We start from the raw sequence: 20,994 nt of genomic DNA on the forward strand, positions 1-20,994 counted from the left end.
AGAAAGAAAGAAAGAAAGAAAGAAAGAAAGAAAGAAAGAAAGAAAGAGAAAGAAAGAGTGGTATTTTTTTGTTTTTCCAAATAGGTTACCTTTTGAAATAAAATACCTTGGATGCTACCACTATTGGGTGTTATGAATCACGAAAACTGTTATAATTGCAGAAGGGATGAGGTGCTCGTTAACAGTGAAGTGCAGGAAAATATCACCTTTTATTTCCTACATTTAATACCAGCTTTCCATAGATGGCAAAAAAGTACATTATCTGCCAATTGGGGTCTTCTCTTGGTTTTTAGATGGAAGAAAAACCTTGAAACAAAGTAGATACAAGAATATGGAGGAGGGATCTGGACCTTTAGTCCTGGCCCACCCCCTCCCATTACTTGGCCTCTTCTGCTCTGCAGTTGACTAGTATTTTTACCAGTGGCCCCAGAAGTCCTTGAAACTCTCTCTGATTGACATTAACTCCGCCTCTCAATTTTCTCTCAGGCTCAAGGGCACGTGGCTTGTTGCCCAAGCCCCTCTGCACCTGTGAGGGTTTCCATCCACCGGTAGCCTTATTATCTCCAGCATACGCCCGCCTCTTCCTTGCCCAACCTCTAGCCAGTCTCCAAAGAAGGAGTTGTGCTGGGGCTACAGGAACAGCCCGCTTCTTTGTTCAGAAACACAAAACAGCCCTTACTCTCACTCTGGCTCAAACTTAACATCAAGGAGCATGGCACCGCTCATTCTGAAGAAGAGAAAATCATCTTTATATTTTTTAAGGAAAATTGCTCTATCATTATGCTTTACATTTTGCATTTGGAGCCTTTGATCTATTTTGGCAAATATATTTCCTTTGGAAGTTAGAAGACTGTTCAATGGTTTCTTCTATGTTTCTTATAAAGAAACGTATGCCTTCTTTCCTTTCCCTTCTAACAGTGGTCATGTGCAGTCTACAAATGCTGATGATGTTGACAACCCCTTGGGAGACATCACATCGCTAGCCAAGCAGCGGTGCTCTAAGCCTCTTTATACAAACACAAGTCGGTGAGTTCCATTCATGATTATTTCCCTTGTTTTATTACTGAGGATGAAACATGATGATGGACTTTACTGTAAATGAAGGAATTTAAACGTGGCTTTTTAATTGAACATAGCTGAAGAAGAAAGATACCTGCTTCCTAAAAGAAATGTGGTTTGTCACAAAGGAGATTTTGGAGATTGACTCACTTGGGGCCCTTGAGCAAGTCACTTCATCTCTGTGACTTTAGTTTCTTCATCCGAAACTTGTGAGAAAAAAAATGCCACCAAGCGAGGTGATCGTGGAGGGATCAGTAACGTTTGTAAAGTATCTGAGAAATGGCTGATCACTAACAGAGAGGAATCACTTTTTTTTTTTTTTTTTTTTTTTTTTTTTTTTTTTTGAGACGGAGTCTCGCTCTGTCGCCCAGGCTGGAGTGCAGTGGCGCAATCTCGGCTCACTGCAAGCTCCGCCTCCCGGGTTCACGTCATTTTCCTGCCTCAGCCTCCCGAGTAGCTCGGACTACAGGCGCCCGCCGCCACGCCCACCTAATTTTTTGTATTTTTAGTAGAGAGGGGGTTTCACCGTGTTAGCCAGGATGGTCTGGATCTCCTGACCTCGTGATCCGCCCACCTCGGCCTCCCAAAGTGCTGGGATTACAGGCGTGAACCACTGCGCCCGGCCGAGAGGAATCACTTTTACACATAGGAACTTGAAGGCTTGTCGTGCCATGCTTCGTCCTGAGGAAGGAGTCAGTGGGCTGGATTCTTCCATACATTCTGCAAGGAAATTATTGCTATTACACACAATAATTCTAAAAATCTAAAGGAAGGATATAGGAAGAAAGCCAATTTGAAATATTCTTCGGGCACAACACTTTAGGGTTGTTTCTTCTTTGATACGTGTATCTAAATTTTGAAATGTTTTATGAAACATTCTTGCTAAAGAAAACATTCCTTGGGGTCATTTCTTCAAAGAGAGTGGAGAGCAGTATGGCAGCATTTTAAAGATTTGATGTAAAAATGAACCACTTAACTTCAAGAAATTGGGCGTATAGCATTCCTACCTCATCTTGCTGTTAATTTCTGTTTTTAAGCAAATGATATTTTGAGCAAATCATAGAAAAGAATTGAAGACATTAATTGTACTTATCTGATTTGGGCACTAGAGGGCCTCCAAGGTTGCAAAGTTTCTTCTTTTGATTTGCTTTCAATTTTTTACAGAATCTTAACCTGTTAACACAAAGAAATGTTTTTCATTTTTATTTATAAAATACTGACAGACACAGAAAGATATAGTGTCACATATGACATATCAAATAACATAAGTAAACGCCTGTCTATCCCCCACCTAGTAACATACAGAATCGTACTCAAAGGTTTTCGACCATGTGTGTGGCCCCAATTTCATTGCCCATACTTCTGCTTCCCGAGCTCAGAAGTTAAACTCGTTAGACTTTATGCCCTTCTTTTGCTTAGTTTTCTTTCTAGTTTTGACACATACATATGAATCTCTAAACAAATTATTATGTAGTTTCCACAATACTGCTTGAGCTAAAAAGCAAAGTACAGGAGAATACAAACAATATGTCATTTGCATACGAGTAGATGAGCTTACTTTGTGCCAAGTAAGGAATAGAGAACCATCCTATTCAAACACAAGTATGTCTCCTCTTGAATTTTTTCATCTTAAAGTTTCTTGAAGAGAAATGGCTTTATGATATTTTTAGGGTTTTATTTTAATGACTGGTGGCACTTAATCATGGCTGGGAAGTCCTGCTATACCCTTGCCTTTTCAAGGGTTTTTTTTAGAGACAGAGTCTGACTCTGTCACCCAGACTGAAGTGCAGTAGTGTGATCTCGGCTCACTGCAACCTTTGCCTCCCGGGTTCAAGTGATTCTCCTGCATCAGCCTCCCGAGTAGCAGGGATTACAGGTGCACAGCACCATGCCTGGTTAATTTTTTTGTAATTTTAGTAGAGATGGGGGTTTCACCATGTTGGTCAGGCTGGTCTCGAACTCCTGACCTCAAGTGATCCACCTGCCTTGGCCTCCCAAAGTGCTGGGATTAAGGTGTCAGCCACCACACCCGGCCCAAAAGCCATATTTCAGGCAAGGGTCAAGGCCATTTACTCTCTAGTTCAAGTGGTTTCAGCATTGGAATCACCAATTTTCCTACAGGGCAAAAGTTTTAAAAATTTCCTTCATCAGTTAATTTTGTTTTATGGTTACTAAGTCATCTGACATGCTCTGTGTTTTTTATATTGGTAGTGATTGTGCTAATATCTTAAAAATAGTAGTTTTAATTTTTATTGTAGAACCGAATCTGATCATTAAAGAAAAGGTATAGAAGTATTAATAACAATAACAATATAACCATACTCTTACACAAAACATAACTATTATTAACATGTTGGTATATTTCCATCTGTCATACACACTTTTAATCTCGCTTTTGTATATTTATATAGCTATGATCACATTACACAGAACATTTTTACCACCATAACATTACCACATAATTATGGGTACATGTTTTTATGAGCTTATCGTAGCTTCTATTTGTGTAGATGTACTGTAACTGCCTCATTGACTTAGGTTACATATGTAAATTGTTTCCATTTTTGATATGGTAAATCATGCCCCCAAATATTCTTTATATGACTCTTTCTTGATTTGAAGTTATTTACTTCAGTGACACTCCTCCAAAAGGATTCCGGGGTCCGAATACGTAAACATTCTTAAAACGTTCTTAAACTTATGGCTATCATTTTCTTGAAGTGTCATGTGAATTTACAGAGGTTTGATGAGCCAGTGATTATGCTCAGTATTTATGCTTACCTTTAATGTTAACACTGAAGCTCCACAAATAACTTTTTTCCAAAAATGTTCATTATGAAAATAATTCAGATATTTTTGAAAGTAGAAAGTAAAATACCTTTCATTTTCAATCCCAATATTAAAAGTTTGATTTCTTTTTACACTCTACCCCTCATGCATTTATGAATGTGTGCAACATATATGTACAAGTGTATTGCATGTGCATGCATAGGTGGAGTGTATGTGTGTATGTAAGACTGAAATATGCACTAGATATTTTTCCATATTAAAATCTTTTTAATGGCTAGATGTATCCCACCAAGTCTATAACAAGTTTATGTAGCCCAAGCCCTTGTTGTAGAGAACATGGCAAAAGCAGCCTCTACATATATGTTTGTACACTTATCCATGCATTCTTTTAGAACAAACCACTAAAAATGAAATTGTTGCCTGAGTTTTCTTGTTAAAATTATTTTCAAATTTGGTAGGCATGCCCAGTTATTAAATGACATTTAGAGTTCAGGAACTCGAAATATTAATGCGGTTTCTACTGCAGTTCCTAACTTATAACTTGAGACTAGTTTAGGAAATAGAAAGAATCCAAAATAGTCATTGGGTTCACAAAAATTATTGAAGTTCAGTATAGATAAACAATTTTCTTTGTTTCTTCAACAAACATGTACTGTTGACTGGATCTGGGTAGTGTTCAGGAATTTTTTTTAAGTGATACAAATTCATCCCCACTTATAATCTGTGTCAAGCAGAAAGTTAAGGTAAGACTGAGATAAGAATCCTGTTTAATCAGGCCGGGCACAGTGGCTCACACCTGTAATCCCAGCACTTTGGGAAGCCAAGGCAGGTGGATCACCTGAGGTCAGGAGTTGGACATCAGCCTGGCCAACATGGTGAAACCCCATCTCTACTAAAAAACACAAAAATTTGCCAGGCTTGGTGCTGAGCATCTGTAATCCCAGCTGCTAGGGAGGCTGAGGCAGGAGAATCACTTGAGCCTGGGAGTCAAAGGTTGCAGTGAGCTAAGATCGCGCCACTGCACTCCAGCCTGGGTGACAGAGACCTTGTCTCAAAAAAAGAGAAAAAAGAATCCTGTTTTTCAAATCTGATGTTTTTATCCTCTTCAATATAAGATCCATATTCTTTGCAAGGGCTCAGTGAACAAGTTTGAAGAGAAGCTCAGTCCGTTTTAGTAACCATTTTACAGTGCCATATACCTTCAGTGCTTTGCAGTCATGAGTCATCAGTACAAGGAACATGATAACTGAATGATCTGTAATGGCAGATCTGTGTCCTTTCCCAAGGGTATGGAAAGAGGTGTCGGGGTGCTTTTTCTTTGGTAATGGACTCTATTGTAGATAGATATATATATATGTCTCTCTCTCTGTGTGTGTGTGTGTGTGTGTGTGTGTGTGTATCTGACATATATGGAAGAGAGCTCTGGGATCTAACCTGTGTGCATCTCGCCCTTGTATTTCCAAAGAATAAACAGGCTCAGCACAGGTGAGGTGCACGCCCAGCTAACAGAGCAGCACAGCCCATGCCTTCTGACCCCAAACCCAGCACTTGCAGTCACCATTTGCTTGTTTTTCCAAACTAGGCAGCTGCCTCTGAGGTACCATCCTCCACTAAGTTATAATCTTTTATCTGAGGACGTTACAAGGTTTCATATTTACTGTGCTTTTTGACCTCAATGATATCTGAGGAAGCATTTGCAAATAAAGAGGAATTGTCCAACATGGACCCCCAGGCAGCCCCTGACAAATGTCTCCCATCGAAAAGGGGGCTTCCCTGTCAGCCACTGGACTGTGTTGCAGCTTAACACAAAAATCTTACCACAACCCAGGTTAAAGAATAACTCTATGAATAGTAGTTCCTTAGATCAGCCCAACACTTCTGCCTTTTCAGACTACTTTCACACACTCCCTCATTTGTTTTTCAAATAATGTGATGAGGCCAGAGGTGAAGGTGCAAGTTCTATCCCCATTTTGCAGATGAGGAGGCTGAGGCCAGAGGAAATGACATAAAGAGGCAAGGTCACTCATTTCATGAGTGGTAAAAAGTCCAGAGAACTGACCTCTTAATCCCCAGGGCAAGCTCTTGCCTTAACTCACATTAAACGTGGCTTCTGTCTTTGGCAAATAATGGGTTCTTAGAGCTCCAGCCCCAGCTTTAACATAAAAGCTTTGAGTTATACTGTTTCTACATTCCCTTCTAAATGGAAGAATTGAAGATCCCAAGAAAACAGGAGGAAAGACTATACCCACTAGATGAAGAGAATAATCAATAAACCTATAATTCCTAAAAAATATCTTGTGGCCATGACATCTTATGATATTCAGAAAAATGCAATCCAGTGACCAAAAGTCATTGCAAAATGATTCCAGTTTTACTTGCATTTGTCATTGAACAATAAAATCAGACAAACCCCAACTCACAATGGACTCCTGTCTTTTCCTCTCCAGCTGCATCCCCTTTACAGTTCTCCATAGTCCTTCCTTTCTCTCAGCCCTCTGGGCCGACCCTCCCTAACGTCCAAGCCTGGACTTTACTACTCTTCGTCCCTCTCCCACTTTCTGCTCCCCTTGTCCACCCTAACTCCCATCCATCTCCTGCTGCTCCCCTCACATGGGTCTGCACCTGCTGCATGCTGGACACTGTGCCAGGCCTTTACTTGTATCACATTGTCCCCAGCACCCTCCAAGGGAGTGCATCTACTCTGACTGATGGCCAATTATAGGTGAGATGCCTGAGAAAACTTCAGTTGAGGTCTAAGTTCACACAGCTGGTCAGGGCAGCCTTGGAAATTAAATGTGTCTGTCTCACACTCCCCTCCCTTATGTTGTATCCATGGTCTTTGTCCACTTGGGATCTTTAAACATTTAAATGTGCATTTTTTAAATTAAAAGTATTAGTGTGAAAGCTGTTGGGCGCTAAATCAGCTTGATGTCTGCCTAGAACTGTACCTGATATAGAATGGCTCTAAATAAAAGACTGCCACATTGATTTGAACCTGCACTTATACCCCACCCTGTATAAATGCAGCCCACCATGAGCTAACAAGGCTTTCCTGGCTGGGCTGGGAGTAATGCCAATGGCCCTTCCCATTCAGTTCAATCACACTGAGGTCCAGTTCTACCACTTGCCAGCTTGGTTGTTGCTGGCCATGTTACTTAGACTTTCTCTGTCTCAGTTTCTCCATCTATAAAATGGGCATGATCATAGGACCTATGGCACAAGATTACTGTGTAGTCAACTTACATCAAGCATTTAAAAGGGTGCCTGGAACATAGAACATACTCAATGACTATTAGTCATGTTTACAGTGCAGAGTGAGAATTTGTATACATGCCTAAATTTTATGCACATATACAATACTAGAGTCTACATATAACATGGTTTCCTCCACATTTTTCCTGTCTCATATTTAACTTACATACCATCTGTACTCCCTTCTTCTGAGTTACTAAACTTCTTGATTTTCTTAAATTACTTAATTTCTATTTTATCACGCTTTGTTGAGAACCAATTCGTTGTAGACTTGGGCAATAATATATTCAAATGTATCAATTAGTGAACAAAATCCTGGTTTATTTGGAACTAGGGAGTACAAAATAAGGTGTTTAAAGAACTAGAAGCTGTGGAGCAAAGGCAAAAATGAAGATTTCTTATTTTTAAGTGGGTCTCTGCTTCTTTCTGCTTTCCTCAAATGGGGAGTGGAATTCTTTGAACATGCGTCTAATCTGGAAATCCATTTCCCAGCTTGTATGTTTCAGTATCTTTAATAGCTTTGTTCCCTCCAGCTGAAAAATAACATTTCCTATCAGTAGCAGTCTAAAGTGTGCCCCAGAGAGTATTCTCCTCTTAATATAAGGTCACCGTATTGCACTTAAGATGGCAAAATTCCCCTTGCTATGGCCATATGTGCCAGGGTTAAATGGAATAGATTTAGAAGTAGTGTGGGTGAGGACTTTCGTTTTCAAATATTTGGCAGTTTATTATGCAAGTGAATTAATTCTCAAGCCTGAGCAGCTAATCAGTCTACCTTTCATGATATGTTATTACTAAATATGATGTAATCTAATAGCATTAAGACAATGTAACATATGATACCATTTAGCATCAATAACCTGCATGCCACAGAGGCACAGAGGCTGTGCAATGTTTTTTTTCAAGCCCTTCATGTGATTGACAGATGGCCTGCGTCCATCCCTCCGACTTCTTAACTGCTCTGATGGGAGGATATGACTTTAGAGGCATTTTAATTCTGCAGGTGTTTTCAAAGGCAGTGGAAAAAACCTTTCACACAGATGGAGGGGATTTCCTTTGTAACATGCATGGAAGCTTTAATGAATGGTTGACAGACACACGCATGAATAACTTTGCCTCATTCTGGGTTACCTCTCTAACTTACATCTGCACTTTTCCAACAAAATTCCAAGAAATCCTGCAGGGCACTGCCTAGAATTCGGCAGCTTCAGTTCACTCACCTAGGTCCCTCCAGCAAGCTGGAGTGTGTGACTCTAAAACAGAGGCTCCTGAACTTAGCAGCACAGGAGAATCATCTGGAGAGCTGTCAAAAGTCCCAGTGCTCAGGCCACACCACTTACTAGTTACATTAAAATGTGGGGCTGGGCCAGGCACGGTGGCTTATACCTGTAATCCCAGCACTTTGGGAGGCTGAGGTGGGCGGATCACGAGGTTAGGAGTTCGAGACCAGCCTGACCAACGTGGTGACACCCCATCTCTACTAAAAATACAAACATTAGCTGGGCGTGGTGGCACATGCCTATAACAGCAGCTACTCAGGGGACTGAGGCAGGAGGATCACTTGAATCCGGGAGGCGGAAGTTGCAGTGAGCTGAGATTGTGCTGCTGTACTCCAGCCTGGGCAACAGAGCAAGATTCCGTCTCAAAAAAAAAAAAAAAAAAAAAAATTGTGGGGGTGGGAGCCAGGCATTGGTACCTTTAAAGATGCCCCTGAGATATCAGTGTGCAGCACCATTGGAAACCTCTGTCTCAGCATCTTTTCAGCTGTCTGTACTGGATAAACTTTGCAGTCTCCATGTGCATGGCCCTTATTTTGTAAATGTTTTATTTCTTTAAATTACTGTATTTCAGTTGAAATTAGTTTAGCATCTATTAAGTGCTAACAATTTGCTAGCCGTTTTCACATTCATTTAATTCCTCTAATCCCCAGAGTGCCCCTAAGAGGTTAGTGTTGTTGTCTTCATGCTGCAGTTGACTGAGCTGAAGCCCAGAGAGCTTTCGTCACTGGAGTAAAACCTCACAGTTGGTTAAGGGGCAGAGTCAGACTTGCCACAGAAGCCTGCTTCTCAATGCAGTGAGCTTCCCCCAGTCTTTATTTAAAATAAGCTGCCTTATTTTCCTAGTCTCACAAAATCTGTTATTTTGTACTGTTTATTCTGCTGTTGCCATAGGTGTAATTTCCCTTCACTTTGTTAGTCTCTGGGTGTCCTTAATTATATCACCTGCAAGCCAGTAAGTCATCACCAACAGAGTCATAAATTACATAACTGGAAGAGAATTAGAGATTTATTAGTGCAATTCCCTGCCTGGTATGTATTTTCCCCCTAACATTTTGATATTTACACCAAGGACACCATGGTGTAAATCAATGTGGGAAGGACACCAAGAAATTGCAATGTGAATCCTTCTCATTGTTTCCACTTCTCCCTCACCCAAGTCCTTCTGGTTGGTATCACTACCTGGGGTCAGGCTGAGGCTAGCAGGCTCCAGAAGATTATGTCTAGTCCAGATCCCAGAAATGATATGGGGAACCGGAGTCTGAATCTTCCTCCCAACCCTTAAGCACACACCCCTTTCCCTAACCTCTCTTCTGCCTGCCTTGTCACCTGATACTTTCAGGAGCAACTCCTATACGTTCCAAATTTTGAAAATTACTCCTAAGATAAGTGGTTCCTGGAGGAGGCTTTGTTTGGTTTACTGGTCATGTGGGAAGGTTATGGATATAACCAAGGCAGCCATTGAAGAACCATTCCTCCACCACCCACAGAGGTTTGCTTGTTGCTACTGTGTTGCATTTTGTCTGGGCACCAATTTGAATAGGGAACCATGCCACAGGGATATCCTGCTCTCAGAGAAAGGCCCAAGGATGGCAAGTGAAAGCCACTGAGATGAGTGAAATTTGCAAGCTGCCCACTGGCCCTTTCCTCACTGGGGGCAAATTCATGATGGTGGCCTTTCTCATTCCATCCTGAAGCCAGCACAGTGAGCTGGGGCCAAGGCCTTGATACGACTCTGCAAAGATGGTAGGTTGTTACACAGAGCCTCGTGATCTGCAAATGGCATGTTCTTGGACTTTGAAATACAATTTAAATCTTATTTTCCTCAACTCCTTGCAGCACACAGGACGGAGCTTCATGCTGGGCCTGTCCCATAAGCCTTACCCACCTCCTAGGAAATAATCTGTGTAAACCACCTTGTGTGCTATCATGGCAAGAATATTCGTTATTCTTCACATTCCTTCCTCTGAACTACCTACTTAAACCTTTCTCTTGAATACTCGTTTGCCCTTTCTGGAGAGAGAGAGCTTTTACACACACTGAAGACGGCTTCTTCACGCTTGTGTTTTCCTTTTATCTCCCACTGTCCCTGGTGGAGAAAAGAAGAGGGAAGCAGAAGAGTCAGTGGAGTTCGACTAAACAGACTGTTGTAGAATTAATGCTGGGGTACATTTGTTTCCAATGGGTAATTTTAGGAAATCATCTGAAATTTGTAGTACAGTACATTAATGGTGATAAGAAAGATATTTGATAAAAGTAACAATGCTGTAAATGTAAGTGTGCATACTCATTAATATGAGAGTCTGCATTACAGAAATATATATGGGATATAGGTCTGCTGCTCTGTGAAGACCTGATATCTTCCTTCATTATGAAACAGGGTCAGCAGTGAGTCATGTTTATAAAAGACATGGAAATTTAAAATATTAGAAAAACATGAACTTGAAGTAAATTTTATTGACCCCAGCGTAGGGCTGTTATCTAAGTACCTTTGCATGAGCATGCCCCAGGCCTGCACTGTTTCCTTTTTGGACAGCCCATGTTCCATACCTTATACAGGAAAAAAAATATTAGACTGCATCTTTCTTTATATTTTTCATATTTGGGTGCTAGTTACCATGGCAATTTCACAAATCATCATTTTAATTTCCTCTCTTCCTCCTCTCTTAACTCTTCACTTTAGTGCTGCAAATATTCCAGGATATACCGGCAAGGTTCATTTCATAGCCACCCACCCAGCAAATTCTAATATTCCATCAACAACCCCATCACCAGATTCAGAACTGCACCGGTAAGTATGAATCCTCTTACTCAATTTGCTCATATACATTAGGAGGGGAAATCCTAATTATGTTTATTCCATTAAAGAACAATTAAATAGTAAAAGCAAATTTACATTGTTTTTAAAAATGTGGCATCAAGTCCGAAACAGAAAAAAGATAATTTTCCATTTTCCTCCTGAGGGGAACTTTATTAAGCCTTGTATGTGTTTCCTTTTTGAATCTTACCCAAAATTACACTGAAAACCAGGTGTGGATTAATGTTATTATGAATGTGGCCCAAAGGGCATATGAAGGTATTTCAGGCACTTTAGAGGAATGGCATCTTTGCTTCTTAGACTCACAGCTATGCACACACATTACCTTTCTGCATGACCATCAGAAGACACATGGAACATACATCAGATAGTTACTTCTTGTGAACAGTCACCTTATTTTTTATAAAAGACAAAATTCTGTTGAAAGTCACATATATTTTTAAACCTGCATTTTGCAGATTGAAAGCAGGAGATGTGGCCAGGCATGGTGACTCACCATGCCTGTAATCCCAGCACTCTGGGAGGCTCAGGTGAGCAGATCACTTGAATTCAGGAGTTCGAGACCAGCCTGACTAACATTGTGAAACCTTGTCTCTACTAAAAATACAAAAATTAGCCAGGTGTGGTGGTGGGCACCTGTAATTCCAGTTATTTCGGAGGCTGAGGCAGGAGAATCACTTGAACCCAGGAGGCGGCAGTTGCTGTGAGCCAAGAGTGCCACTGCACTTCAGCCTGGGCAACAGAATGAGACTCCACCTAAAAAGAAAAAAAAAAAAAAATCCCAGAAAACAGGAGATGTTAGATGCAAGGTTACTGAAGATTCCTTTATTTGAAGCTACTAGTGAGAAGGAGCACATCGTTACTCATTTATTATAACTCAAATTTGAAAGCACCTGATGGAATTCCTGGCATTGCAAACAATTTTGAAAATGCAAACACAGTATGAATGATGTCTAGTGGCTGGCCCAGTGCAGATGAATATGCTAGCACAGTCGGAAGGCAGACTAGAGGGATGGCAGTTCTCCCCCAAAAGGAGAGCTTGTTCTCCTAGATCACATTCTTTTGGTAGAGGATTCATTTGTTTATCACATATTTTATTTATTTATTTATTTATTTATTTATTTATTTATTATTTATTTATTTATTTATTTATTTGAGACAGAGTGCTCTGTAGCTCAGGCTGTAGTGCAGTGGTGCTATCTCAGTTCACTGCAACCTCTGTCTCCTGGATTCAAGAGATTCTCATGTCTCAGCTTCCCGAGTAGCTGGAATTGCAGGCGTGCACTACCACGCCCAGCTAATTGTTGTATGTTCGGTAGAGACAGGGTTTTCCCATGTTGGCCAGGCTGGTTTCGAACTCCTGACCTCAAGTGATGCTCCCACCTCAGCCTCCCAAAGTGCTGGGATTACAGGCATGAGCCACCGTGCCTGGCCTTATCAAATATTTATTGAGCATCAATTCTGGGCCAGGCAGTGTTCAAGACACTGAAGATACAGGGATGAACAGACAAGGTTCCGGCTTTCAGGAGCTTATTTTCTGGTACGAAAGATAGACAGTAAAGAAGCACACAAGTAACTGAAGAAATGAAATAATAATCTTAGCTAGTGAAATGAAGAAGAAAGACTGATGTAGGAGAGAGTTCCTCAGAAGGGGCTTATTGAGCTTGGTGGTCAGGGAGAGCTTTCTGAAGAGGTGACTGTCAGGCCATGGGTACCAAGCCCAAGCTCCTGCTCTGATCAGCTGCTTAAACTTTCAGACAGGCAATGGCTGTGAATGGGAACAGCTGCCATGCATGGGCCTCCTGGGCTGTGGCTCCGGGTCCACCCAGCTGCTCATCCTCTCATTCACTCATCCATTTGCTGGTGGATTCATATGACCTTTTACTGAGTCAATGCATGTTTACTGTGCTCCAATAAATCACAAGAACTGCTTGCAAGGAGCTCACCATCTCACAATGAGAAATAAATAATTGCAGCAGAGGATGACGAAAAATGTCTTAACATTAATAGGTACTTCTGTTAGCTGAGTGCTTTGTGGGTACTAACTCAAGTCACCGTCCCAGGAATCCTGTGAGGAAGGGAATGTTACTATCCCCATTTTACAGATAAGGAAACTGAGGCACACACAAGCTGCCTGCGGCTCTGGGAGGGGGCACTAAAGAAGACTTCACAGAGGAGTGGCTCATGCAGTGACTTGAAGGAGTGGGGCTTGGTCCCAGGTAATTGAGGGCAGCAAGCATTCCTCATGGCACAGTAAAGGCACCGTAGGGGGCAGCTCTCAGGCCCCGACTAGCCCATTGTAGGCCACCATGTATAGACAGTTCTACGCATCCCACAAGCCCTGTGTGCGTGGCCTTTTCTAAGGTGCCTGACAACAGGAGGCTTTATCAACGCCTCTCACTTTCTGGATTGGTAATTGTCTAGCATCTTTCCAGGCCATCTGATGAGAAATATTTTAAAAGGAGGTCCATGACTTTCTAGGCTAATAACTTGCTTTGGTTTTTTCTCAAGACACATTTTTTCCCAGTCTCAATATTTGCCTGTATTTAAAAAGATAAATTCTGTCATGTATATCATCCTAACAACATGATATTATGATGAGATATGGGTATATAGTAAAATGGTTACTATAGTGAACATATCTGTCATTTTCATAGTTACCCATTTTCCCCTTCCCCTTGTGGTCAGAGCAGCTATAATCTACTCAGTTAGCAAAAATCGTGAATACGATACACTATGACTCTCTATAGTCCTCATGATGGATCTTATGTCTCATGCTTGTTCCTCCTGCGTGGCATCCTTTGACCTACATCTCCTTTTGCCTTACCCCCACCGAATCCCTCATAACCACTGTTCTATTCACTTTCTCTGTATATTTCACCTTTTATTTCTTTTTTAGATTTCACATACAAGTGAGATTGTGCAACATGTTTCTTTCTGTGTCTATTAGCAAAATGACTTCCAGGTCCATTCGTGTAGTGCAAATGGCAGGATCTCCTCCTTTTTAAGGCTGAATAATGTTCCATTTTCTTTATCCATTCATCTGTCAACAGACACCTAGGTTGTGTCCATATCTTGGCTATTGTGAATATGATGCAATGAACACAGGAGTGCAGATATCTTCATGAGGTGGTAATTCACTTCTTTTGAGTATATCTCCAGAGATGGAATATGTTATTTTCATGCTTAATTTCTTTAGGAAATCCCATACTGTTTCCATAATGGCTGCACCAACCTACATTCCCATCAACAGTCTATCATTTCTCTACACTCCCATCAACACTTATTATCTCTTGTCTTTTTGATGGCAGCCATTCTAATTGGTGTGAGGTGATATCTCACTGTGGTTTGTATTTCCCTGATGAGCAATGTTAAGCACTCTTTCATATTCCGGCTCACCATTTTTGTTATCTTTGGAGACATGTCTGTTCAGGTCCTTTGCCTATTTTTTAAATTGGGTTTTAACTTGTTTTAAATTGGGTTATGTGTATTGAGTTGTGTGAGTTCTTTATAAATTTTGGATATTAACCCCTTATCAAATATATGGTTCCCAAATATTTTCTCCCAGTATGTAGGCTGCCCTTTCATCTTGCTGATTGCTTCCCTTGCTGCACAGAAGTGTGTTAATCTGACATAGTCATATTTACTTATTTTTGTTTTTGCAGCCCAAGCTTTGGGTGTGATACACGAGAAATCATTGCCAAGGCCAATGTCAAGACATATTTTGAAATGTTACAAATCCATTTCCAAAGGCAAAGCTGGTAGACATTTAGACAAGTAATATATATTTACTTCATGTGAGGGACATAAAACAATGTCAAAATTAAATACATCCTTATATTGATCATTTAGACTCACTGTCCAAAGAGAGCTAGGATGAAACCTTGTGGCTGGTTCATGATTTAGGAGGGATCCGATCCAGAGATTCTTTGTCAGTGCAGATATAAACATTGCTAATCCCTTTTCTTTTTTTCTTAACAATCCATCTTCTCACCCCCAAATCTCGGACCCCACCCTGATGTCTTATTGCTCTAACGTATCTACACAACGCATAATCAAGCCATCCAATATGTGATAAAAGGTTCCTATTATCTTTCAGATTAATCTCTATTTCTAAATGAAAAACTGTCCCTTACTGTTACTCCCAGAGAATATAACTTGTATCTTTCAGTCAGACTTTCACATTCAGATTCAGGCCCATAGCTGACTCTTGGGGGTCCTCGCAATCCCCCTCAATACACACATACTGCACATATGGCTGTCATCCATGGCCCTCAATATACACACATACTGCACATACAGCTGTCATCCATGGCCTAAATAGGGACCCAGCGCCCTCTGAGGCAGCGTCTCTGGGATTCTCATTCTCAGGGTGCAGATAACACGCTAGAGAAAGTGACACTAACCAAAGTGTCACCCACAACTAAGTGATGGCTCGTGCTGGGCCCAGGTGTCAAGGCCTGCACCTCTGCCTTCTGCCCTAACAGCAGCTCCTGGCAAGCGGTGGCTTTTTTCTGGCATGAAAAAGCACAGTGCAGAGGAGCAGGAGGGAATTAAAACATGTAAAAACTCACCGTGCTTTCATAAGGACAGTGCCCTCTAGCAGGAAGACCTGGCCCTTGTGGTCAGAAAATTGGGCCTTCCAGGCTCTTCACATCAAAAAGTATCACTCTGATTTTATTTAACACTATAATTTATTTTTCTAAAACTTTCCAGTGAAAGTATGAGCCTTGATCTCCCTCTGATGAGTGTCATGAGAACGTAGTGAGCTAACTTCCTCCTGACTGTTTCTGCTTCATCTGATGCATTTTTTCCTGTTATTTCTAAGAAGTCATCTTCACACGGGCATCCCCTGGGAACTCCTGAATATTAGCCACTACTGTACTCTCACTGCTCCTCTGCAATGGGTTCCTTGCTTATTAAGAGCTAATGCCATTCCTATGGTGGCTGTCTTCAAACCTCTCTGTGCCACATGAGCTTCTAGACCCTTCCCCACACCCCTCTCAGCTGGCCTTGCCTCCTGCTCGCTGGGGCACCCAACGTGACCCTTTCATTTTCCCTGCTAGTGTCCCCTCCTCCTCTCCACATCCCAGGCTCTATTTCCATCACTACTGTCTCCCTTTTACCCCAGGAAGACATGCTCTTACTTTTCTAAAATATTGATCATTATTTCTGAGCTCTGAGTCCTGTGGTCCCATCAGTCCTGCTTCCTTCCTTCTGCCCTGCTGTGCTGGCCTCTCCCAGCTAGCCAGTTGTTTATGAAGAACCCCAGCAAACTTCCCAGGTGAGCTGCCACCCTGTTCTCCCCTCTCGTTCCTTTCACCTCTAAACTTCTTGAAAAAGCAAACAGCTAATCTCCCGGGCCTCCTGCCTTCACTTCCTTCCTGCCCACTCTCTCCTGAACCTGAACCTCCTGGCTCTGGATTGTGACACCAGCAGTCAAATGACATGCTCCTGCCTGCCAGGCTGTACATTGGAAGGGGGACAAGAGAGAGGCCATTGAATCTTCTTGATGCAGAGGCAAACAACAGTGCATTTGGCTGGATCTCTGTAATTGAGAAAATTGTACTGGTGGTTTGGAGGTTTTAAGTTGTTTGGGCCTCAAATGTTGATACAAAGGGGTCCATGGCCATATACTCCCACACCATATTTGGAGCAAAGTACACAGGGCCCCCACAGTGCCTCAGGATGAATATTGGGATGGAATGTAAACTGAGAGGAAGGGACAGCTGAAAGAGATTTGAAGTGAGGAGATGGGGTGTATTGGAGGTGGAGAAGCAGCAATGTGACCAATCTCCAAAGTCGTGAGCAAGGGGAACACAGGCACAAATGCTTTTTCTAGCTCCCTTTTCCAGGACTGTCCAGTGTTTCTTGCCCACACCTTCCCACCAGAATGTAACCTTCACAGAAACTTGCCTTCCCACCTCTGCAGCCATTTCTCACAACATATTATATATATATGTGTGTGTATGTGTGTGTATTTATATATATAAAGCAAAATAAAATATTAGTTCAAGGTGATCATAGCATAAAACAAAGCCGTTTTAGATGGAGTCGCTATATAGAGGGTTAATTTTAATTATTTTTAATTTTTTAATTTCCCATGCCAGCATTGTAACTCACTGCTAATACAAGCACTGCATTTTGTGTGTGATTCAAATAGCAGCAAATTCACGCAAAATTACTTCAGGCCATGGGCTTGTGGGGTTGCTCATAATAGCTGGCTCAACTCCTGTGATACTGGAACAGCCACCTCCAGGCAGAATAGGGGGTCTGAGAATGCCTGTAACCCAAGGGGATAAAACGTCACTTGCAAAGCATTCCACATTTTCAAAGCTTTTTTAAACAAAATTATTTTAGTTATCACACCAAACTTGATAGGGCAAATTTGTTCCTACTGGGTATACAAGCAAAGTAAAATGAAGCCCAGTCATGAGCCTCCTGTGGGAACAGGCAGCTTAAATGCTCTGGCAGAGCCAGTAAAACCCTGTACACCAGGCCTTGCTCACCCTCCAACAGCAGCCTCTGCAGGAGGCCCAGGCCCCTCCCACCCATGTCTTTTCCTGGCCTTTGGGTGACCCAGCCATGTCTTCTCCTGGCCTCTGGGTGAGGCCCGGGCCCCTCCCACCCATGTCTTCTCCTGGCCTCTGAGTGACCCAGCCATGTCTTCTCTTGGGGCCTCTGGGTGAGGCCCTGGCCCACTCCACCCATGTTTCCTCTTGGCCACTGGGTGAGGCCCGGGTTCCCCCTCCCATGTCACCCATGTCTTCTCCAGGCCTCTGGGTGACGCAAGTATGTTCCCTCTTACCCTCTAAGCGAGATCTGCCTGCCCCATGTCTTGTCCTGGCTTCCCTGTGCCTTGTCTGTCCATCCCTCACTCCTCCTTGGAAGACACTCCTCTTAATTCCCACGGCCGCCCAGCCTGGAGAGCTCTCGCCTGCGTGCCCTGGGCCCTCCCCAGACACGATGCGGTCGGGTTCCCTGGGTGGCTTTCTGCAGATCACCACCATTCCTAGCACCCACCACGCAGAAGTGCAATCCCTGAAGCCGAGAGCTCCCCAGCAGGAGTCATCCTCGCTCCCTGCCTACAGTGCCACGCTCTCTTCCCCTTCCCGCACATGGGTATCATTTGTTGGATGAGGTTGTATGTTTTTACATGTCTTTTACGTCTCATTTTCCTCCTTTTCTCCCCATGCTGCCTCAGCGTCTTACAGAAAGAAATGGCAGTTGACTTCTTCCGTCACCAGGCTCCGCTGTCTCGACTGGTCACAACTGTGAGACCCTACAACCCCTTCAACAAGAAGGACAAAGAAACCATAGCCTACTAGAGGAGGCTGCCCCGCGCGGGCTGTCCAGGCTTCTGCCTGGGGAAGGGCTGTGCGGCGGTGGGAAATAAAGGCGGCTTCTCCCCGCTGTGCAGTGTAGTGGGTTCCGTGCTATTCTCCGCTGGCCTGCGCATCCCTGCCCAACCCCGCCTCTCTCCTCCGGTAGGCAGCGCTCAGCTGGACCCCGGGCGCCGGCCAGCCGCGGCTCAGTCTCCGAAGCCGCCGGCAGCAGGGGAACAGGGACTGTATTGCAGAAGATTCTTCTTTAGGGCTGGATTATTGGGTCTAACTAGAGGTTTCACATCGGACCACTTCAGTGCAGGGATTCTACAGCAGAGAGCAGACCATAGATTTTAGAATCTCAAAGTCAAAAATCCGTATGCTGCCAGTGGGAACACTGAGCTGAGAAAGTGCGTTCTTCTTTTCTCGCAGGGGACATCACACAAGGGGACAACATCTACCCTCTCTTGGCCTGCTCCAGTGTTTCCTTCAGAGAGAAGGGTCCCCCAGGCTCCATGAGGGTCCTGAGGTCTAAGTCAGGACCACTTTGGGTTAGACTGTGGCCTGACCCGGCCTTGACCAAAGAGAGCACCAGCTCGCAGAATCTCTCAGGGGTGCATGTGGGCTGAGGGGGAGCCCTCTGGTCTTCGGAATATACACCTAAAGTATAGTTACATAGTATTTGCATACACACATACACATACACATACACATACACAAAGCCTGTTGGAGTTTACAAAGTGCTTTTGTAAACCTTAGCTCATTTGATCCTGCAACCTTGTAATAAATTCTTGTAGCAGGCATTTTGCAAATATCTTGCATTTTATGAATAAAATAGACTAAGGCCAGGAAAAGTGGAGTATTTAAGGTCACACAACTAGTAATTAGTAGAGTTATAACTAGAACCGAGGTTTTTAAGTTTAAATATTATACCTCTCCTACCCTTCCATTTTTTCAGCAGATTGGATAACCTTCAACGAATTATAAAAACAAAGGAACAGAAAAAAAACCCTCCCTGTGTTTCTAGACTTTTCTGAAGTGTCTCAGGGTTTCTATCTGACTTCTAAGAGATTCAGATCAAGATAGTTATACCTCAGAACTCCAAGTAAATGTGTAAATGCTTTTGGGGGTAGTTTGTTCTTGATTTTCCCACAGAAAGGGAGAAGTCAGCTACCTTTGTGATGGAATCATGTATTGCCTCAATGGACAACAACACAGACTTGGCTGGTGAGTATTCTACCAGGATGAAAGAGGAAGGACAACAGCCATCCATCCTGAGGGCGGACGTCCCTGCATGCAAAAGGAATGGCTCCCCCTGAACCCAATCTTGTAGTTTAATTATTTTTAGAAAGAGTAAATTGGAAACAAAATAGACCCAAATAAAAATCTTCAACTCTGGAACATTCTCAGCAAAACACAAATGGGGCAGTGTTATCTTCCTTCAGGAAGCAGATTAACGTAGGTACCTGAGATTACATTTTGCAGTAAACATCCCTGGCAGCCCACTTTGTCAGGGGGTGGTGGTGCTCAAAATCTGAGACACCTCTTCATCATTCAGGGCCTGGACAGGGCTTCAGTAATACTGGATCTTAGCATTTTCCAGGCTAAGATAATTTTTCCATTCTCTACAGTGCAGATACCTAGACACCTGTCAAAGCACTTGAACACCCAAATGCTGCTTCTAGAAGGATGCTGACTTTGTCTGTAGCATCTCTGGGCCTCATTCAGAAAAAGAGAGATGATGACTCTTCATTTGCACTCTAACTTGTTCAGACTTCTCACTTGTGAAGATAAAATGCATATCCTGCTCACCACAGATCTAGAATCCAAGGTCAGTCACAACAAGGAAGAACATAGAATTACCAGTGTTCCTGACCCTGACCTGTGGGTGTAAGTTGTAGTATTTGGGCTTCTGTGGTCAACATTACAACTAAAAGTCACAAAAGCCATGGAAGATAGTCTCAGGAATATGTATCTGCTCTTCAGATTGTGAATTCTGGTCTTGCATGATTTCTTTCACCAGGAGCCATCACAGCTGTGCTTCCTCGGACTAACAACTTGCCCCTCACTCCCTACCCTCCAGGTACCATCTCCTCTATAAAGTCACCCTCTCAGCTTTCAGTTATACCCAGAGATGACCCAAATACAGAGAACTGTGGCATTTTTTATAGCATTTAGATGAAAGATGTTATAAATTATACAGCTCACCTGAGAGAGAAAATGCATGCTACCAGGCAGTGGCTCACACCTGTAATCCCAGCATTTTGGGAGGCCAAAGCAGGAGGATTCAAGATCAGACTGGGCAACACAGTGAGACCTCTTCTCTACAAAACAGTCAAAAAATGAAATAGGAGGATCGCTTGAACTCTGGAAGTTGAGGCTGCAATGAGCCATTATGGCACCATTGCACTCTTGCCTGGGTTACAGAGTGAGACTCTGCCTCAAAAAAAAAAAAAAAAAAAAAAAAAAAAAA

General features: G+C 42.7%; 1 protein-coding gene across 1 annotated transcript in view; it reads left to right on the forward strand.

The window, feature by feature from the left end:
• Positions 1–18,611, forward strand: part of SPATA48 (spermatogenesis associated 48) — a 65,109-nt gene extending 46,498 nt beyond the window's left edge. Inside the window, exons 7-9 of the mRNA XM_023231999.2 lie at positions 919–1,026; positions 11,062–11,169; positions 18,401–18,611. Coding sequence (XP_023087767.1) covers positions 919–1,026; positions 11,062–11,169; positions 18,401–18,524 — 340 coding nt within the window. The 3' untranslated portion in view covers positions 18,525–18,611. The remainder of the gene's footprint in view (positions 1–918; positions 1,027–11,061; positions 11,170–18,400) is intronic.
• Positions 18,612–20,994: the final 2,383 nt, after the last annotated feature.

This window comes from Piliocolobus tephrosceles, chromosome 8 (assembly GCF_002776525.5).
Source record: "Piliocolobus tephrosceles isolate RC106 chromosome 8, ASM277652v3, whole genome shotgun sequence".
Taxonomy (NCBI): domain Eukaryota; kingdom Metazoa; phylum Chordata; class Mammalia; order Primates; family Cercopithecidae; genus Piliocolobus; species Piliocolobus tephrosceles.